The 17,437-nt window shown below is 50.5% G+C and overlaps 7 protein-coding genes across 9 annotated transcripts; 3 read left to right on the top strand and 4 right to left on the bottom strand.

Moving 5' to 3' along the window:
* Positions 1-50: 50 nt before the first annotated feature.
* AAFC00_005807 (uncharacterized protein) lies at positions 51-1,485 on the top strand (the record flags this gene model as incomplete). The annotated part of the gene is made up of 2 exons (XM_069345649.1): positions 51-1,275; positions 1,388-1,485. The coding sequence occupies 2 exons, from the start codon at positions 51-53 to the stop codon at positions 1,483-1,485; spliced, it is 1,323 nt and encodes a 440-aa protein (XP_069197848.1).
* A 507-nt stretch (positions 1,486-1,992) lies between these two features.
* AAFC00_005806 (uncharacterized protein) lies at positions 1,993-2,925 on the bottom strand (the record flags this gene model as incomplete). Its single annotated transcript, XM_069345648.1, has 2 exons — positions 1,993-2,750; positions 2,862-2,925. 2 exons carry the CDS (start codon positions 2,923-2,925, stop codon positions 1,993-1,995), a joined length of 822 nt encoding a protein of 273 aa, XP_069197847.1.
* Positions 2,926-3,769: 844 nt separating this feature from the next.
* AAFC00_005805 (uncharacterized protein) lies at positions 3,770-5,016 on the bottom strand (the record flags this gene model as incomplete). The annotated part of the gene is made up of 2 exons (XM_069345647.1): positions 3,770-3,979; positions 4,036-5,016. The coding sequence occupies 2 exons, from the start codon at positions 5,014-5,016 to the stop codon at positions 3,770-3,772; spliced, it is 1,191 nt and encodes a 396-aa protein (XP_069197846.1).
* Positions 5,017-5,674: 658 nt separating this feature from the next.
* AAFC00_005804 (uncharacterized protein) lies at positions 5,675-7,507 on the bottom strand (the record flags this gene model as incomplete). 2 transcript variants are annotated; one of them, XM_069345646.1, is made up of 1 exon in its annotated part: positions 5,675-7,507. In XM_069345646.1, one exon carries the CDS (start codon positions 7,505-7,507, stop codon positions 5,675-5,677), a length of 1,833 nt encoding a protein of 610 aa, XP_069197844.1. The 2 variants fall into 2 exon arrangements, with proteins under 2 accessions (XP_069197844.1, XP_069197845.1); XM_069347815.1 differs by having other exon boundaries at positions 5,675-7,474.
* Positions 7,508-9,085: 1,578 nt separating this feature from the next.
* On the top strand, positions 9,086-11,252 carry AAFC00_005803 (uncharacterized protein; the record flags this gene model as incomplete). Of its 2 annotated transcripts, none has more annotated exons than XM_069345644.1 (4): positions 9,086-9,846; positions 9,924-10,547; positions 10,599-10,942; positions 10,993-11,252. In XM_069345644.1, 4 exons carry the CDS (start codon positions 9,086-9,088, stop codon positions 11,250-11,252), a joined length of 1,989 nt encoding a protein of 662 aa, XP_069197842.1. The 2 variants fall into 2 exon arrangements, with proteins under 2 accessions (XP_069197842.1, XP_069197843.1); XM_069345645.1 differs by having other exon boundaries at positions 9,095-9,846.
* A 210-nt stretch (positions 11,253-11,462) lies between these two features.
* Positions 11,463-13,102, bottom strand: AAFC00_005802 (uncharacterized protein; the record flags this gene model as incomplete). Its single annotated transcript, XM_069345643.1, has 2 exons — positions 11,463-11,904; positions 11,958-13,102. The coding sequence occupies 2 exons, from the start codon at positions 13,100-13,102 to the stop codon at positions 11,463-11,465; spliced, it is 1,587 nt and encodes a 528-aa protein (XP_069197841.1).
* A 728-nt stretch (positions 13,103-13,830) lies between these two features.
* On the top strand, positions 13,831-17,181 carry AAFC00_005801 (uncharacterized protein; the record flags this gene model as incomplete). The annotated part of the gene is made up of 3 exons (XM_069345642.1): positions 13,831-13,973; positions 14,033-14,680; positions 14,730-17,181. The coding sequence occupies 3 exons, from the start codon at positions 13,831-13,833 to the stop codon at positions 17,179-17,181; spliced, it is 3,243 nt and encodes a 1,080-aa protein (XP_069197840.1).
* Between the last annotated feature and the right edge of the window lie 256 nt (positions 17,182-17,437).

The raw sequence follows: 17,437 nt of genomic DNA, 5'->3' as shown, positions 1-17,437 counted from the left end.
AGATCATACACAAGTAACGTCACTAGACTCGAGCTTCATAAAAAACCGCAATGACAGAACCCAGAGCAGAGTCCTCGTCGTCCTCTGCCATCTCAGCGCTGATAGATACCCATCGGCCGGTCCTGGCAGCATATGAACAATTCTACAAGACCCTCCACGCAGACCCCGAGCTATCTCTCCAGGAATCTACAACCTCACTACGAATCAAAGACCACCTGGTATCCCTCGGCTACGAAGTCAAGACCTCCATCGGTGGGCATGGCGTAGTCGGGATCCTCCGCAATGGCAGTGGCAAAACCGTGCTCATCCGCGCAGACATGGACGCGCTACCGATAGCAGAAGCGACCGGCCTGCCGTACTCGAGCACGAAGCGAATGGTCGATGTCGCGGACGGGGTCGAGAAGCCCGTCATGCATGCCTGCGGCCACGACATGCATTGCAGTACTCTGCTCGCGGCGTCGGAGCTTCTGAAGGGTGCGAAGGCTGCCTGGTCCGGGACGCTCATCATGTTGTTCCAGCCTAATGAGGAACGCGCTGCGGGCGCCAAGGCCATGGTTGATGATGGGCTTTATGATCCCAGTCGCCATGATGTGCCGAAGCCTGATATCGTGCTCGGTGCGCATATCATGCCTGCGCGCGCGGGGACTGTGCAGACGGCCGGAGGTCCGTTTAACAGCGCGGCTGACAGTTTCAAGATCACGGTTTTTGGTCGTGGAGGGCACGGGAGTCGACCACATCAGGCTATTGATCCTGTGGTCATGGCTTCGTCGATCGTGCTGAAGCTGCAGACGATAGTCAGTCGCGAGATGGATCCCAGGGATGCGGTAGTGGTAACTGTGGGTTCGCTGCAGGCCGGTAACGCAGAGAACATCATTGCTGGCGAAGCCGTGCTGAAAGTCAACACGCGCACGTTTAGCGAGGAGAACAGGAGACGCGTGCAGGAGAGCATCGAGCGCATCGTCAGGTGTGAGTGCGAAGCGTTCAGATGTCCTCAACCGCCGAAGTTCGAGAGCATCTCGCACTTTCCGTTACTGTACAACGACGAGGCGGTTTCAGAGACCGTGGCTGAGGCTATGATTGATCATTTCGGAAAGGATGATGAGAGTTCAAAGGGCGTGGGGTTCTCGACGAGTCCGTTCCCTAGCATGGGAAGTGAGGACTTCAGTCACTTGTCTAATGCTGTTGGTGCGCCCTGCTGTTTCTGGAACTACGGTGGTATCGACCAGAAGGTGTGGGATGATGCGAAGAAGAATGGTAGGATTGATGAAATTGCTGGTGAGTTATCTACTGCTGCATCTTTTCCTGCCCAATCCCTCTTCGAGATCTTTGCATATTCTTCCACCCTTTGAGATGCGAGGAGTGATGACTGTACTGACCTCGTTACTAGGCACACACAGCGCTCTATTCTCTCCGGCTATCCATCCAACCATGAAGACTGCTATCGATGCTTACGCCGCTGGCGCACTCGCTTTCCTGAAGAGATGAGGGCCATACGCACTCGTAGATGCTGATGCACTAACGAATAAGTTCAATTGCTGATCAGTGGACCAAGTCTTGCTTCATGGGCAAACTTGACTTCGACGGTGTCTTTTGAGAAGATTGGCAATGCCCATACGTTGAGCTTATGAGTGCTTTGAACATGGTCGCATTTACGACCGACCTTGAAACTGGAGACATTAAGTCGCATGCGTGCATTCGTCTGCGTACATTGGATTCCGTCAGTGACATGTTGGGACGCCGGCCTTACGTCCGTAGGTTGAAGCCGGAAATTGTCGACGGCGTTCGGTGTTGGATGTGGTATAGACCACAACGCGACGATCTACCTTCGTCTAGACGAAATGCACGAAAGCAGCCAAAAGCCTCACAATTTTACCACTTTTCGCACAATTTGAATTGAATTCGTCAGACATCATCACGAACTAGGCGAACGTCGGTGAAAGCAGTAAGAGATTCATGAGCATCGTAATGCTATTAAGCCCAATTCCAAGCAAATCAAGAAGCAGAATCCGTAGAGGCCTTGACTGCCTCCGCATTAGAGCCCACCCTCCACTCCTCCACATACCCCGGCACCTTATCGACTCTATTCCCCTCCGCCGGCACTGGCTCCCCCCACTGCAACGAAACCGGCACAACACCAGTCCAAACCCTTTCCCTGAGCGCCTCGTCCTTCAAATCAGCCCTATCCTCTCCCGGGCCCCCGGTCCTCGTCTTCGCACTCGCAGCATCAATCTCAACCCTCAGGATTCCCGTCGACTGCATCTCGACTTTGGTCGGCGGCACACGGCTGTTATTCCAGCGATTAGGCAGCATGTTCTCCGTGATGAGCTGCATGGCTCTCATTCGCTCTGACTCGTCGGAAACCAGCGTCGCGCGCCCGAAGAGGACCGCCGAGCGGTAGTTGCAGCTGTGGTGGTTGGGGGTCAGGGCTAGGACTAGGCCGTCCAGAGAGGTCGCGGCTATGCTCATTGGTAAGCCCGTGTTGGTGCCACCTTGCTTGATCAGCCGCGAGGAGATGTAGCCGTGGAGGTAGAGCACTGGGGGTTCGTCGGAGTTGTCGTTGTCGTTGTCGGCTTGGGGAGCAGAGATTGAGCCCGGTGAGCGGTAGTTTGACATGCAGCCTATCATTGGCAGAATTGTTGGATAGCTTATCCCGCTTTCGTCGTCGTCGTCTGGCAGAGGCACGTTGAAGGAGACGTGCAGCACTGGTACAGAGTTCACTAACGCGTGGATGGTTTCGTGGTCATATTTGCCTGCGAGGCATGTTAGTCCAGAGATGACTCACATAATTGACCTCTGCTGGGTACAGGTTCTCGAGTAGAGTGGAAGCGCATCTTAGTCAGAGCCACCCAGGATTTACGGACCTCGTCCACGATATCGATTCACTGCATTAATCTTCGTCTTTGCGTATTCTCCTTGGGTAGCCATTTTCGATAATTTTTCTTATACGAATAATCAGGCAGACCTAGAATGATGTGCTTACAAGGCAAGGTACACGATCACTATATAAGGCATGCAATAATGATACACCACAGATATAGAATGACTGTAGGTTCCCCCTTCCCCACAAGAACCTATTTACCTTATCCAAATTGGGTAGGTAAGGTACCTCCATCCAGCCGATAAACACTCCTAGGCAACAACTATCTCGTGAGCTGCATAACACAAAGCTTATGTGATACGGTGTTACTCATTCACCGTTACTGTCACAAGTCATCCTGCCCCCTACAGGCGTGGAGGTGACAGCTCAATACGGAAAGCACAACCTGAAGGTGAATCAAATGACTCACGAATGTCAGCGTTTCACGATACGGAAGGATAGGGCTAATGCAGGGACTGATAATGGGGTTTCTAATAACTCTATTGCGACTTGTTCTGCAACGTGCTGGCTGACTCAGCTTCTGATGGGCAAGGCTCTGGCTGCTGGTCACGGAATTCATCTCTGATTTTTTTCGAAACGAATAACGTGATCGGTGTTATACTTGATAGAGACCAGTCGTGTGTTCAGGATGGTTTGTACAACTGTCTCTTATTTTAGCGGCACCCTGTTATAGTGCTCTGTATCCTCTGGACTATTCTGAAAAGCTGCATGGTTTCTCGCGAAGTGGAGTATTATATGGCTCTGCTGGTATGATCGTGCGTATCGTTTATTCCGCTTGTCTTTCATGCAAGTTACTTGGCGACCTACCAATATAATGCGCCCAGATCTCGGCGCCACTCAAGTGAAGGCTTTGTATTGAAAAGGTCTTTAATGTCCTGAAATACAACACCATTAAGCAGCACCGGATATAAGCATGTCACCATGCTTGATGCCTCCTTCCCACTTGTCCTTGTCCTTGGCCCACTCGAGCGAATCCATTGCGTGCGACCGGAGAATGTTTGCCTTCAGGTTCTTCAGCTGCTTGCATTTTTCTGCTAATCCTTCCATGTCCTTGATTGACGGCATAGAGCCCTCGAGGGCGTTTGCGCGGGTGTTTTGTACCTATCCAGCATTGTTACTTGATTGCTCATGGATGCACAATTCATGTCAGGACTTACCGCCATGAAAAATGGAAGACTCGGACTCGCGACTATTTCGACTTGCTCCAACTTGTTTAGAGAAGCAAGTGTCTTGACCAAGAATCGGCGGTTCGCATCTTGTTCATCGACTTCAATCGTAGCACTCAGCACCATCAATCCTGTGTGCTTCTCTGCCACTTTCTTCAGATCCGCGGGTGTAAGGGTGTACAAAGTCAAATTCAATACCTTGAGACTTCTTGGGCGAGTCTCTTCATCGGTCAACATGTCCACGAGTCCAGATGCCAATGTCTTGTTGAAGGCCATTATCCCATCTTTCGCGAGCTCTTCTTCTGGTGCATCACTGGCGTTGTTTGGATCATCTGGATCATCGGTGACATCTGCTTCACTCACATTGAAGGCGGCTGTGATCAGACCTGGTCCGATCAACTTTGGCAGTTCGGTCGCCTGAATCTTAGGCAGAAAATCCGCATCAGAATGCTGCACGGTGTAGTTGATCTCAAGGAACATTAAGCCTCTTCTTGCATCCTCACCCTCCGCAGAGTAGGTGAGGTATGGAGCAATCGATGTGAAGAACCCAGCTTTGGCAAACACATCCAGGAGGTGCAGTGCTCTGAGACCCGATAGTTTGCGGAAGAACTCGACGCAGTCTGCCTGAGAAGCTTCGCTCACACCTCCCAAAAGCTGGCTGTATACTACTAAGCTTTTAATGTTAGGCAGACGGTCTGCCAATTGAGTAAGAAAGCCAGGAGGATAGCCAAGGGAGAACAGCTCGAGTGTCAAAGACTCGATCGAAGTTGGTAATAGGGGTATCTCGAATTGCTGAGAAAGCAGTGACTGGTAGTCGTCGAGCTTGATGTCAGATGTCAAGGTCAGCGCTTTGAGACCCTGTGCCTGGGGTGGGAATTGTGGTAGTGAGAAGGATTGCAGCGGTATTTGTGCTCCTTGCGCCTGTGCTGGGTCGACGTACTCTCCCTGCGGGAGCTGACTTTGTGCGGCCATATCACTTTTCGAAACACGAATTTATGTTTATGACTGGGAAAGGTATGCTTTCCACTGCAGAGAACACAAAGTTGCTTTGTCAAGCACTCCTACCTTCGCCGCATTGTTTATGTACGGACAAGCTACGGAGTATGAGGGGTTATGCGGGGTAGCTACGTCGTCGTAGGGTGTGCTGACACCAAGGCTTGGATACTTGAGTACATACCTAATAGTGGCGCTGCAAGGTCCGAAAGCAATGTGCTACATATTTGTCCGAAGATAGTGTACGGTAGGTTGTCGTGTGGCAGCGCGGTTCTGAATGTTGGTACATTCGCCGAGGTACTGTGCTATCATCAGTAGCGGAATTTGCTCTCGCCTAAATGCAACAGCGCTAGCGACGTCACCAACGTACCTTCGTTCCGCTCTTGCTCTTTGTTCGGTTGGCCCTTACCAAGCGCAGACGGGTCGTGTCATAGGTAGTGGTTACAGAAGCAAGGTGTCAGTCGCATATGCGAAGTCAGGCTAGTCGAGCTGCAGCACGTCTTGTGTAAATTTAGGCATGCCGATACTCTTAAGTTGAGCGAACAAAAGCCACCTTATTGACCGCTGCAAAACATAGATGCTCATGGCTATCGTCATATCCGTATATACTGTCGTGATCTATCCAGAGTAAGTCGGATCAGTAGTAGTTCTGGCCACGATTCTTTCTGCCTCTTGCAGAGCTGGCATACATGCCCCCCTTGGCTGTTCTCCCACCCATCCTCACAAGGCCAGATAGGTGCTGCACACCGGCCAATACTCCATCTATGACCTGAACATCCTCGCCTACAGCCGCCTCGACTGCCGGCTTCAGCATCGTCATGCCTGCACAACCCAGCGTCAAGCAGTCCGCGCCTTTCTCTACCAAGTCCTTGGCTACGCCGCACATGATGTCCAGCACCTCTCTTTCGCTCTTGCTTTCGAGTTCGAGGACACCTAGACCACAGCTTCCGACTCCGGCACAAAAGCCGTCGAAGCCGTAGTGTCGGATCGAGTCCTCGTGCATCGCCTTTGAGCGTCTGCTCGTGGCAATCAATCCAAATCGATTGCCCAGAGTGCGTGCCGCGAAGAGGGATGCCTCCATGATACCGATAGTGGGTTGTAGGAACTCTTCGCGTAGCATACGGATCAGTGCGTGATCACTATAGCAGGCTACGAGGAAAGCATCGTATCCGTGGGCGATGGGCTTCAGCGCACGCATTGCGGCTGCCGCAGACATCACACCGTCGAAGTTGCCCTCTACGGCTGTTGGTGCTGGAGGTGGTGATGTAAAGCCGATGACTTCGACATCAGGTGGCAGTTGTGACTCGACCATCTTCACGCAGTTGTCGGTCATGAACTTCGTCGCGTTAGGGTTTACAAGCAACACCCTGATCTTCTTGTTGCCACTCCTTGACACACCATTTGTGCCGTTAACTTGGACGCCGTTCGTCTCAGCAAGGTGGCCGTCCGCGTGGTTGATTGTTGACAGCCTAGGAGGCTCGATGACACCAACTTGCTCTGTGACAAGTTTATAGTGTTCAGGCCGTCTGTGTCTGGAGAAGTCGAAGATCCGCGTCTTCCCTGCCCGGCAAAGATCTAGGTCGCATTCTGCAATCACTATTTCATCTTCTGTTGTCTTTGCTTCGGCAAGAATGCGGCCCTCGGGGTCGGTGATACACGAGCCTCCCACAAGGTCGTGCTTTCCGTCGTCGAGACCGCAACGTGCAGCACTCACGGAGAAGCATGCGTTGGTGTACGAGTGTCCCTGCATTGAGAGCTTGTGTTGAAACACTGCCAGATCACGCATTGCTTCAGGTGCAACATCCTTATCCCAGCCCCACAACTCAGGGGCATAACCAGTAGTGTTGTAGCCGCATAATACAACCTCAACACCTTGTAAGCCTAACACTCTCCATGCTTCAGCCCATCGTCGGTCGTTGCAAATCATCATACCAAAGATGGGTTCGCCACGCTCAGCTGTTGTAGGTTGGGCCAGATCAGGCACGCGGAAGGCCTTAAATCCCAGGTCGCCAACTTTGAAGTAGCGTTTCTCTAGTTGCTGAGTGGTATTCTTGTCGCCGATAGGCTCAAAATCGCCTGGGAGATGGATCTTCCGGTATTTGGACAAGACGGAGCCAGTTTTGGCATGGTAATATATCGTACTGTTGAAGTGTTCACCGTCCTCGGTCGCTTCAGCGAAGCCTACAGCAATATCTACTCCAATTTGCTTGGACGTCTCGAAAAGAGCCTTCGTCTGTGGCGCTGTGGTCACGTCTCCGTGCTCGAACCAGAACTCGAGTTCGACCGGGTCTTCGATCAAATACCGAGGAAAGAATGTCGTAAACGCAGTCTCAGGGAAAAGAACCACATCAGCACCTTTGGAACCTGCTTGCTTCAGAAGTTCTACCATACGAGCCAAGGTCTGAGGTCTTTCATCACTACGATGGGTAGCTCCCATCTGCGCAGCTGCAAGCACTATCTTCCGCGCCATTGTAAATCCTTTACGTCCCTAGAAATGAGCTATTGTGGTGACGTGTGAAGGAGGGAATGCTGCGACTCAGTGTCAGTGATGGGGTTGTGTATGCAGTCTAGTCTCGGTATCTCTTTGGATTGACGGTGATATTATGAAGGCTGACACTGAAGATAATTAATTCAAGATACAAACATAAAGCATACTTGAAGCAGACCTGATAGAGCTATCATATTCTGTACATTGGTAGGCTCAACGATATGGGCCATATCCGGCCAACATACAGCACCATCAGTACGGCGCTCCACTACACGACTGTCCTATCTATGTCCCTGCACATCAGTAACCAGGCATGCGTACGCACACCTCGTAGTGATGTTGGCCGAGAGCCGCGATACGGCCAACCCCTCATGTTTGATAAGAAACATGGAGAAGTAAGGACCACGATATACGCTGGGCATAATGCTTATCTAGTACCAACCCGCCGGCGAAGCGGCTCTGCCTACGGCACTACTTGTACTTGTGCGTAGAAGTACCTACACAGGTTCCAAACAATCGTGACGGAAGTCCCACCGGATCTTTCGATTTTGCTGCAGTGGTAAACACTGCTATGGCCGTCATGGATCCAGGTCACATCTTATAGTCGTATATAGACGCCTACCAGAATCTGTAACCATAAGGTACCACGTTATGCTTGCCAGCTTGACTTCACTACTAGGGTTACTCACGCCGGGAATATATGGATGTCGTGTGGTTTATGTAAAGTCCGACAATACGTTCATCGCTCGGGCTGAGCCTTCCTCTTTGAACTCGTCCGAAAGTCCACCGCGGCGATTTAATGCGCTAAAAAGGCCGCCAGAAACCACTCCAGGGGATCGACAGGGTCCTCTTTAACACGCCATCCCCTCGAGCCCCACTCTGCCCGCATTCCATCTCTCTAAACAGAGGGGCTTTGCGTACCGTTTGTCATGGCTCGCTTACTCAATTTGACTCGCCGACGTCGCAAGGATGCTGATAAGGTCAGAGCAATACAGCACTAGAGACTGTATCAAACAAGAAAGTTGCCTTGGCTAACGATTGTCGTATGCTCGCTACATAGCTCCATGGCAAAAAGGCGGATTATGGATGACCCAGAGCGAAAGATTATACTTCGTATCGCGTTGATCATAGAATGGAGAGAACCCAGACTTCTGGAACAGAACAAATGACAACGAAGCTGGGCTTTTCAGCCATGGTAGCCACGTGGGATGCGGTCGGTGTACCGTGAGTGGAGTAGCTCTTAGCAGGATAGCGTGTCGGTGGATCCGATAAGGATAAACATACAATGCGACATCGCAATTGGAACATCGACCAATAGAGTATTCGCTGATAGCTTCATGCGTAAAGTGCTGTTGATCGGGAAATACAGTATGACCGATAGTCACCTTTGTCCCCAACAACTCGGTTTCTTGATCTGAAGAAGTCGAGGGATGCCGTTGCTTTTATGAGTATTGTAGGATTACCCGCATTCTCTCGCCTTTATTTAGACAGACACGACGGCCAGATAGGTCGTCCCTCCACGCCTATCAGACAAACCTCCATCTCCTAGGCTAAAAAGGCATGGACATCATGGGTGCTCCAGGTTTGCCCAAGCAGATGCAAACAGACGCTCAAGACAGGTCAAGGGCGTACAAGAGCCGTAACAAACGTCCCTGTGATTTCTGTCGTTACAAAAAAGCTGCCTGCCACCTCGAGGCAGATCCACCATGCGAGTTATGTATTCGATATGGCAAAGAATGTACCTTCGTTGAAAGTCCTGCAAAGCGTCGCCGGCCGAACGAGGAACGTCGGTCATCAGAAATATTGCTGCCGACAAACAACAACTTTGATATCAGCAGTGAGCTGTTGAGCTGGGAGCAGCAGTTGCCACCGTTCCTTCCCCCATCTCTGCACAGCGACTTCACATTTGATCCTCCAGTCTACGAGCCCTTGATGTTTGAGCAATTCGATCCTGTCCAAGCAGGCCTAGCTCCACCTGCCAATGACACGCCACAGTCGCTTCCACTTGATCCCTCATGTGCTGGAGAACCTTCTCTTGATTCACAAACGTCCAGTCACTCTCAAGTGGTAGGCTTGAGTGGCGAACAAGACCCGTATCTCCTCCGTCACTATCGATTCGATGGCAACAACGAGTTTACCTTCCAACAGATCCGTATGCGACGAGTTGGAGAGAACGATAGCGTACCGGTGCATTTCATGATCCAGCAGAACAAGCTTGCTGCAAAAGCTCAGCCTGCTGAGAACCCAAACAGCGTGGACACATGGAGAAGGGAAATCAAGGATATAGTCAATGACGGAGTTGGCAAGAGACTTATAAAGCTGTACGTACTGAATCTCACTCCTTGTTTGACAGCCTCTGTGTTCTCGTACCCCATCTAATATTCCTTGTCCACCACAGTTTTTTTCGTTACATACAGCCATACTTCCCAATTCTTTCGAGGGAACGCAGCATGCGTGATGGTGAATTTGACCCGGATCGTATAGCCACTCCTTTGCTTGCAGCAATCTATGGTCATGCCCTGCCCTTTTGCATATTTGATGACCAGCTTTGTGTCGAGGTATATACACCTCCATCTCCGGATGCTCTCTTCACACTGGCCTGGACAGCGTGCATCCCTCAATTCCACATACCTTCGTTGGCCGTGGTTCAGACCCTACTTCTGCTCGTGCAAAGGCGGCCGACCAACAGGCATGTCGCAGACACCCCGTTCAAGTGGATCATCATGACCAATGCAGTGTCAATATCGCAAGCGCTCGGTCTCAATCTCGATCCAGCAGACTGGCCACTACCAATCTGGGAGCTGAAGCTTCGAAAGAGAGTGGCTTGGGCGCTGTATTCACAGGAGAAGTGGCTGAGTCTCAATTTTGGCCGAAGCTCACACATTAGCGCAGACGATTGGGACGTGAACCCTCTGACATTTGAAGATTTCGAAGAGAACGATCAAGGAATCATTCAATCAGAGTATTTTCTACGGCTATGTGTATTAGCTGAAATAGTTGATGAGATCCTTCGGAACCTATTGTAAGTTCTGGCTGTGACGAATCCAGACCTGCTGTACTGACCGCATACTAGCTCATTGAAATCCACTCGAAAGCTCTGCAACTCCCTTGAGTCAACTCTTGAGGTGGCAAAGCCTTTGCGTTTGAAGCTTGCTCAATGGTACAAGGACCTCGACAAGGACAGACTTTCCCCAGCCAATGATCGCAAAGCCCACGACCTCAATGGTGAAGGTTCACTACATCTAGCTTACATCACCGCCAAGATCGAGTTATTCCGCGCCATGTTGAGGCCTAGAGGTGAGGCAAACGTGCAAGCTGGTGCAGCTCTTCGTCAGGGCGCAATTTCTCTGGCAAAGGAGATGTTTGAATTTCTGGATGCCCTTGATGTTAGCCACCTCGAAGCATTCTGGCCATCATGTAAGTTTGGGTGCCTGCTTCTATCTTGCTACGGTACTAATGCTTAGCAGACTCGCGAACAAACTTCACTATTGCGAGCAACTTCATGGTCCTACTTTTCGCAACTGCCCCTACCCTCACTGATGCGAACGAGTGTCTGCAATTGCTCGGATCCTGGAGAAGTCTTCTACGTCTTAAGTCTCGAAGCTGTGACCTCTTGAACCTCGCCCTACTTAGGTTGGACGCTTTGTATGTTGCTGGTGTTGACAAGCTCATAGAGCTGTCCCCATCTGCTCTCCAAGCCTTCCAGGAGCAGTCTATCATGTCCTAAGTCCTTCCGCTTTTCATTGTCTCAACACACGATATCCATGATTCACCGTTATGTTTCTCTTACTTTATGATAAAGGAGCGTTTCCTTGATGAACGATGTAATTTTCATTTTAGAGTACATATTTAATTGTCATATAATCATTGATCCCATTATCCCCTTCCCTGGCTTATAATGGTGCCTGGCTCGTAATGGTGTAACATTTCAACCATCTTAGTCGAAATCCTTTTTCGAAACTTCGTGTGGTATCTTGGTGACACCATCATCTGATCTGTCTTCAATCCCATCGACATACATGTCGCTGCTCGGCGAGACTTCGAATGGGAAGATCTTCCACAATGCCCAGTACACTGCTCCCGAGATGATGATCGCCACGAGCCAGCTGAGACTGTACAGATCCTTCGCGCCCACAGGGACACCCTTTGCGCCACAGGCGGCAGCTAGACCTGGTAGATCGGGTGCAATGCCGCAGAAGAAAGCAACAAACGCACGAAAGTTGAATCCTTTCGTGAAGCTGTGGACGCTGTGCTTCTTGTACAGCTCTCGCACGTCCAATGACCGGCGACGGCAAATCCAGAAGTCAGTGACGATGACTCCAGCAAGAGCGCCCAAGAACAAGGAGTAACCGCCGAGGAACGACGAGAATGATTTGGCACTAATGATGGGTTAGTCACGCAATGATTACAAAAACGAAGTCCATGGACCTACTTGTATTGGATATTCCATGGTGTGCAAGCAATACTAAGAATGCAGCAGACATATGCGCCTCTTCTGGCGTTAATGTACTTCGGGAACCAGAGAGCAAGATCGTTCGAGAATGAGACACTGTTGGCAGAAATATTCGTGCCAATGACTGCGAACATCCAGCATAAGCCAGCGAAGAATTGTGCTGCCCTGTTGTTCCAAAGCACTGCCACCTCAAGAGGGTTCCAGGTTGTCTTGCCATATATCACTTCTGTAGCGCTGGATACAGTTGCACCCAACACGCCACACATGGTGACGAGGACCATAAGGCCAACTGCTTGTGTCCAGATAACATCAGATCTCTTCTTCGCATATCGGGTGAAATCGGGCATGTTCAGTGCAAGAGTGGCCTTGGGACCGATGGCAGTCGTGACGCATTGAAGAAAGACAACTGCGGTGGAGGTTCCGTCCTTGATGTGGGTAGGCTTCGAGAACGTTGGACCGAAACCCTTCGCAGCGACCAGTGCCCAGATGAAGAGCGTAAGACCGAATATCGGCATGATGACAGTCTTGGCCATGAACATGTATCTGAGACTCGACACCTTCAACCACAGCAGTGGTGCTTGGACGATGATGAAGAGGAAGAAGCAAAGCAGTTGTGCAGACGTAACATGCGAACTTTCAGGGATGTGATTTGGAAAGCGATTAAAGCTAGGCCATATAGCGGATATCATGACCTGTAGGCATTGCCCACCTTGGAAACTCTGGGTTCCAAACCAGATGACAGCGACAACGCCTCTGATGAAGACGGCAAAGTAACTCCCTCGCATACCAAAACTGGCTCGGGTAAAGATTGGGAAGTTGATGCCGAATGTTGCGCCTACCCATCCGTCCAGGATAGCCGGAATACAGACGAGAAAATGACCGATAAGGACTGCCAGGATAGAGAGACCTGGATTGAGTCCTTTACTCACAGAGCTAGAAGAAACCTGGTACATAGATATGGAGAAGGCTTCTGCAACCCAGAAGCCAAGCAGTGAAGGCCAAGTCCATGTTCGTTCAACCGAGTCCGGTGGTATAGGTTCTTGTTCTCTGTTTGAGGCTATCTGATCATCTGCACCATTCAGGTATGCTGATTCCAATGCCAGTCGGCGTCGAAGACCCAACATAGCTTCTGGCAAGTACTGAGCCTCTGCTGTCGAATGCAAAAATGGTAGAGTATTGGGCAGCCTTAAAGCAAATGTCTCCAGGTTACCAGGTTAAATTTATTGCAATAGATCACAAAGATATCGTAGTGTCACAGGGAGTCAGTAAGATGTGGCAAAGGGTATATATCTCACCATATTACCTGTAGGATCGATCTACATGTACAAAGGTCATACTTTGCACTGAGTTCCAAGGCTCTTGGCCGTCTCAACAGCACGATGTGACTAAGATAAGAGAATCTTAGGCGTTTGTTGCGTGCGTTTGAGAGATAGGGTAGATTGCCGCCCTATAATGCCTGGGCAGGCCTATTTGAAGTCAGCATGGATTTCATCGAGTGTCCAAGTTACTACGATATCAATACTGATCAGTGACATTGGCCTTGCAGGAGTATATTCTGCGCCGCAGGAGAATAGTGTCTTTGGATGCATGGGCCTATCTCCACCGAAATCCAAGTTGCCGGCGATGATACGATAATCTTGGCGGCAGTCCACTGATTCGTGTGTTTGTTGCTTGTTACAATCACGCTTGCCCGAAGGGTCCGATACGGGCAAGGTCTCAGCTTTCCTATCACGCTATCAACTTCATGCCGTGACTTGGGACTATCAGGTATCAGGCGCAAGAATGGCTATACAAAGACTGCCATGGTCGTGGCGGCATTGTATCACAAACGTCACCAGCACGAAAACCTATCATGGCTCCTATCGCTGTCGCGGACCTGGAGAGTAGCGCAAGTCACATTGAGAACGTCTCAGATACAAGTGTATTCCCCTCCGAGAATGCAGATTCTAGATTGAAGAAATTGTGGGCGCAGCATGGTGATATCCAGAGTTCGAAGTTCGTTGGTGGTCTGAATATAACAGTCGTAGTATCGCCAAGGCTGACGATGATCTAAGATATCTCGATGCAAACCTCACGAGCCTCCCGCGTTTAATCAAGTTCAATGCTCGCACCCGCCCTGATGAGCTTGCATATCTGGTGCCGCGGGATGACATATTTGCTTCGATCACCTGGGAACAATTTGACCACCTAACAGAGTATGTGGCCGCGCAATACTCGCAGGCCTTCCAGGGAGAGCTTGAGACCAGCTTATCAATGAACCAACAGCCCACTCTCGCGCTCCTCGGTAGTGGTAACACGTTCCGTTACTGGGTCTCTCAAGTTGCACTGCTTAAGCTTGGTGTAAGGGTCTTATTGCTCAGTGACAAGAATGCCGAAGTCGCTCGTGACCACTTGATGCGAGTCTGCAATGCCGTAGGTGTTGTGGTTGAGCAGAAATATGTTCGCCATGTGCAAGGGCTACAAGTCCCTATTGTACCCTTTGTGCCGGTCTCTTTGGAATGGGACCCTAAGCCCGTATCTGAATATGTACGCTTCGAGTCTGATGATGAATGGAACCAACAGACCATGATTATCCATTCGAGTGGTTCAACCGGCTTACCGAAACCCATCATTCACACCAACAGAAGCATCATGCTGATCGCGCGGATGTATCGTCTCTTCCAGAGCTTTATTGTGGAGAATTGGTACCTCTGTTTCCCACTGTAAGACGGCCATAGATCAAAGTCACGCTACGCTCACTAACAGTCCTAGATTCCATATTGCAGGTGTATCAATCATTCTCGGCGGCGTCCCAACCGCTCTGCCAACAACGTTTCCTCCAGAGACTTGGCCCCCGTCGCCTGGAGCTATTCTCGGTGCTTGGAGAAAGCTGGAACAGGTTGGTAGACCTGTTGATTGCCTGCATTGTGCTCCCTCGGTAATCGAGGATCTCTACGAGTATATCACTCTTTCCGCCGAGAAAGACTTTTCCCCCTTGAGCAAGCTCAAAGTCCTGCAGCCCGGCGGTGCTGCGTTATCTCCAACTATGCTACAGAACTTGGAGAAGCTCAAGGTCAACGTCAAGACCACTTACGGCTCCACTGAGATTGGGCCCCCATACCGAACCATTCCAGATACTCTCGAAGGTAGCTGCTACCGAGTCAAGAGTCTGTTTCCAAATGATGCGCGCGTAGTGATGGAACCGCAAGGTGAAAATCTTTATGAATGCGTTATCTACAAGGGCTTTCCCTTAGCAGCAGAGCTTTGGCTTGATTCACAGGCGCCGGACCCATACCGCACGAACGATTTGTTCATCCAAGATCCTCCAAACAGCGGTCTCTACATGCTCCAAGGTCGGAAGGATGACATGCTCGTACACTCGAATGGTGAGAAGACGAACGCCTTGCCTCTCCAGATGGCCATAGAGGAGTGTCACCCAGCAATCAAGAAGATCATTGTGTTCGGCACAAGCAAACCATGCACATCTGCTGTCGTTGAGTTGAGCAAGGCTCAGGGCCACTCGGATGTGGAACCTATTCTTGTCGCTATGGAAGCTGCTTGTGAAGCCTTCCCCTCCTTCTCGAGACTCAACAGATCACTCATCCTCTTTCTAAAGGACGGCGAAACCTTACCGGTAACTCCTAAAGGCAACGTCCGTCGTAATGAAGCGAAGTCATTGTATGGCGGACAAGTTGAAGAGCTGTATGCTAAGGTCTTCGATGATGTTGATGAGAGTGGAGAAGACGAAAAGAGTGCACGCCTTGATGATCTGGCGTTTGTCCGTCATGCAGTGGCTAGTGCTTGTGGTCTGTCTGTTGAGCGCGTGCAGAGCTCGACTAGCTTCTACGAGATTGGACTGGACTCACAAAAGGCCGTCAAACTACGGTCAAGCTTATCGAAGAGATTTGGAAAGTTCCCTATGATGCTCATTTTCGAGCATCCTTCTCCACAAAGCTTGTCGCAGCGACTTGGCCAAAGTACTATGGCGGACACAGCTGCGACGGCGAACAAGAATATTTGCTGGATTCGAGATACTATATCAAACTACAACGCGGTGATAGAGTCCTGGGCTGGCGAATCACAACCTAGGACTTTTGACCAGAGCTCTGCCGAGGTCGTCTACCTTACCGGTGCTACTGGAGCGATCGGAAATGCCCTTCTCGCTGCCCTCGATGCAGACCCTAAGGTTTCGAAAGTCTATTGCGCTATTAGAGGCTCCAATGGCCGAAAGCGGCTGACAGAGGCTTTGCAAACTCGTGGCTACGCGAATGCCATCTCCACGAGTGGCAAGTTTGTCGTAGTCCCTTGTGACATGAGAGATGCCAAGCTTGGGCTTGATGATGAGACCCATCAACAACTAGCTGGTGAAGTTACCGCAGTCATGCACAACGCCTGGAGACTGGACTTCAACCAACAAGTCGATATGTTTGAGGATGATTGTCTCAAGAGCACACTCAACTTGATGCATTTTGCTTACACAACAAAGAAGAAGACATTTGCGTTCACGAGCAGCGTGGCAACCAACATGGGCAAATCAAGTGCTGGGAAGATAATCCACGAAACGCCAATCGTCAACAACCCATCTCTCGCACTCGAGACCGGCTACGCCCAAAGCAAATTCATCATCGAAGTCGTTTCCCAGACCTACTCGCGCGTCCTCGATATGCCTGTACGCATCTATCGCGTAGGCCAGCTTTGTGGACACACTGTGCTGGGCGCATGGAACACAAGCGAGATGTTTCCCATCATGATAGCCACTGGCTTGCAACATCTCAAGGCCATGCCGGTCTTCGGTGAGAAGTCACTTGTCAATTGGCTCCCAGTGGACATCTGCGCAGAGTCCATCCGTGCTACTCTTCTCAACCGGGATCTCGCGGAGACAGATAAATACACGCTGCATAATCTCGTAAACCCATCCACAATCACTTGGGCGCAATTCCTTGACGCGCTCGAGCAAGCGTCAGAAACGGCCTTCGATCGTGTAAGCATGAGCGAATGGGTCGCCAGGCTGCAGGTTGCTTGTGAGGTAAAAGGTGGTGACGTTCCTGGCGCTAAACTACTTGGCTTCTTCGAAAGCATGGCACGGGCAGCGGACGAGGATGCGGCTGTCTTCGAAACCGAAAAGACCACTGCGCTGGTGCCAAGGTTGCGCGATGCTCCGGCTGTCGATACCGATCTGTTGAATCTGTACCTGAGCAAGTGGAGACAAGTTGGGTTCATGTAGGGGAGACGAGACACGAACGCTACCTAGTTGCATGCATGCTTGCTGATCTTTTGTTACTTAGCGTAGATCGTTTTGGTTGCTGCTTTACCCCACATGATATACGAGAACAGATCACACCACTATAGTCGTGATAGCGACTGTTATATAGCTAGTGCTTATATCAATGACCCTCCGCTATAGACATCCCGCCCCATATGTTATTCTCAATCACATTTGACAGTACGGAAGTCATCTGGAAATACGGAAAATGTCACAC

Source organism: Neodothiora populina (genome assembly GCF_041146345.1).
Source record: "Neodothiora populina strain CPC 39397 chromosome Unknown canker_contig_6, whole genome shotgun sequence".
NCBI classification, from domain to species: domain Eukaryota; kingdom Fungi; phylum Ascomycota; class Dothideomycetes; order Dothideales; family Dothioraceae; genus Neodothiora; species Neodothiora populina.
The sequence above is the reverse complement of the archived record's forward strand: the minus strand, read 5'-3'. Positions and strand labels throughout refer to the sequence as shown.